This window comes from Octopus bimaculoides, chromosome 1 (genome assembly GCF_001194135.2).
Source record: "Octopus bimaculoides isolate UCB-OBI-ISO-001 chromosome 1, ASM119413v2, whole genome shotgun sequence".
NCBI lineage: Eukaryota > Metazoa > Mollusca > Cephalopoda > Octopoda > Octopodidae > Octopus > Octopus bimaculoides.
Window position 1 is genome coordinate 193,864,785 of NC_068981.1, and position 3,109 is coordinate 193,867,893.

The 3,109-nt window shown below is 33.7% G+C and overlaps 1 protein-coding gene across 1 annotated transcript in view; it reads left to right on the plus strand.

Annotated features, from left to right (window-relative positions):
• Nucleotides 1–2,901, plus strand: part of LOC106869894 (protein DD3-3) — a 33,776-nt gene extending 30,875 nt beyond the window's left edge. Inside the window, exon 13 of the mRNA XM_052973241.1 lies at nt 873–2,901. Coding sequence (XP_052829201.1) covers nt 873–1,077 — 205 coding nt within the window. The 3' untranslated portion in view covers nt 1,078–2,901. The remainder of the gene's footprint in view (nt 1–872) is intronic.
• Nucleotides 2,902–3,109: the final 208 nt, after the last annotated feature.

Here is a 3,109-nt window from a genome sequence, read left to right on the forward strand (position 1 = left end):
TATATATATATATATATATATATATATATATTATATTTATTTTATATATATATATATATATATATTTTATATTTATTATATATATATATTATATTTATTATATACATATATATATATTTATATATATCCACAACAGGCATTTTCCAGCATCCACTGAAGGCTAAGTTCTTCTTATAGACATTATGAGCAATAACATACCATTGGGCTATGAATAATATCACTGTACCATAAGACACATGCATTTCTGTACTATTGCAAATCATCAGTTATAGATACTGAATCCTTATTTGTGGCAACTAAGAACTTGTTCTTATGTTACAACAATAAATTAGCTCTTTTGCTCATGTGTGCAAAGCTTTGTTATGCTGGAATTAATTAATTAGAGGGGTTGAATGAAACATAGGTGTGTACATCATCATTGTTTAACATCTGCTTTCCATGCTGGCATGGGTTGGATGGTTTGACTGAAAACTGGTAAACTGGAGGGGGGGAGCTGCACCAGGCTCCTGTCTGATTTGGTAAGGTTTCTACAGCTGGATGCCCTTCCTAACGCCATCTACTCCGAGAGTGTAGTGGGAGCTTTTTACATGCTACCAGCACAGGTGCTATTGACCTGACACCAACATCGGCAACATCTATGGTCTTGGCTCAACAGGTCAACACAAGCACAGTATATCATTACTGCTTCCATGAGGCCCAACTCTCAAATGGTACTTTTACGTACCACCAGCATGGGTGCCAATCAGACGGCACTAGCATACATTTATATCTAACATGTCTATGCACAATCAGAAATGAAAAGGCAACATGCTGCTAACTTAATCTTGCTTGACTATTTCACATTTATTTATTTATTTTTTTGTCTCTTTCAGGTGTGTGAACTCAGCGAAATGCCCCGCTGCCCTTGCAAATGAGAGTTTGGACAAGAAAGCCAAAATGAACAATGTTTTAAACAATGCCCCTGCTTCATACAAAGGTGTTTTACTTAGTATAAAGAAGGGCAACTATTATTACTTGTGCAGTCGAAACAACAACTTCACTAACAGGAGCCAGAAGGGGGTCATTCATGTGAAATAACTGAATGTCTCTTCTCAGTTTACTGCTTGGCAAGAAGGAATGTTATCTTCAACGATTTAAGAGTTCTTGCTAACATTTGTTTGTTTTGTCTTTAACTTTGAAATCACACACACACACACATACACACACACACACACACAACTAGATAGATAAATGGTTTTCTTTTCACTATGTTCTTTACAACTAACATACTTTTAGCTAACTCAGCCCTTTTTATTTTATATGTATTTTCTTGATATTTCAATCATGATCACTATTTGCACAGGTAAGCACACACACACACACACACACAGGTGCACACACACACACACACACACATATATATATACATACACTTATAAATGTATGTGTGCATGTATATCTGTACGTATTGGTGTCAGTTATGTTCACAGCAAAAGGTAAAAAATAGTCAATACATTAGACAGAATTTGTATATTTTATTTGAGGATAAATTGAATCATTCCTCCAAATTTCTTGCTGGTGATTATACAAATGAAACTTTTGTATAATTTTCAATATAAACCTCAGAATAATGATCCGAGAAGCTTGAAATGCACAGACACACATACATGCACATGCACATGCACAATCATTTCTAAAACACTGACATAGGCTATTATTGCTATGATTTATGGAAATAACATTGCTATTGATATGGTACATGGACAGAGTGCGGAATGCACTTTTGCTCAAGGACAAGATGCCGAAAAGACATACGAAAATTAAAATGTATATGATAATCATTTTATTCCTACAATATGACCATTTGACACACTGAATTGGTCATTAAACCATGTAGGTAGGAATGAGTTTTTGTTATTATTATTATTGTGTCTATTCAGCTTTATGTCTGTTCAGCATTGTGTCCGTTCGTCTTCTTGGCTTTGGCTTCAGGTCCTTCAGCAAATGTGCATTCAGCATCCTGTCCAAGCATGATTGATACACTTCCTCTAACTGTAAAATTTCATATCATTGCTATTATACCATTAACAGTATTAACTTCAAATGTGTTACTACAAGAGTTCACATTTTCTTTCTTTTGTCGCTTGCAGTTTAGGATTGTATTAGTTATATCTACGAGAGGCCAAACATTTATATGCCTATTTACTACCCTTTGATCGTAACCATAGGCTAACTTAGTATATATATATATATACATAGTTTCATGCACCTGAAGATTGCATGAAGACACCAGACATGTTATAGAATGTTGTCTGTGTTGTTTTCGTTGTATGAAACTATTGGCAGCTCATGAAAATATATTCTGTGTTCATTAAATAATAGCTATCTCTCACATGATGGAACACCCTTTTTGCAGTTCTTACCTTCACAGTACAGTTTACTATATATATATATATATATATATGTATATATTTATACATACATATGAATTTAATTTATGTGAGACTGTAGCTTCACACGATCTATTTTTGAGTCAAATATTGGTTCTAACATCTTTGGTGAACTAAAGGGCTGCTTAAACAAGTCTGCAGTTCATGTGTATGATCACTGTTTACAGCACGCGCACACACGCACACACACATATATGTATGTATGTATATATATATATAGAGAGAGAGAGAGAGAGATAGAGAGACAGACAGACAGACAGACAGACAGATACAGATATAGACATACATATACATACCTACAAACATACATACTTACATACATACATACATACATACATATATATATGTGCCCGATTTTATACACTTCCAACAAAATATACAATTTTACAGCAACTGTATTGAATACGTTTGATTATATATTATTCTTTGTTCGTAATTAAAATAACAATTGCCTTCCTGGCATGAATCTTAACAGTATGAAGTTGTCATTTTCTTTCACTACAATAGTTTACACACACACACACACACACACACACACACACACACACACACACACACACACACACACACACACATATATATGTATATATATTTGTATATGTAACGTAATAGTTTAGAAAAAAACCATTGGTTTCATATCTAGCATGATTTCAGCATCTCTTCAGTTTCTCTAAACGATA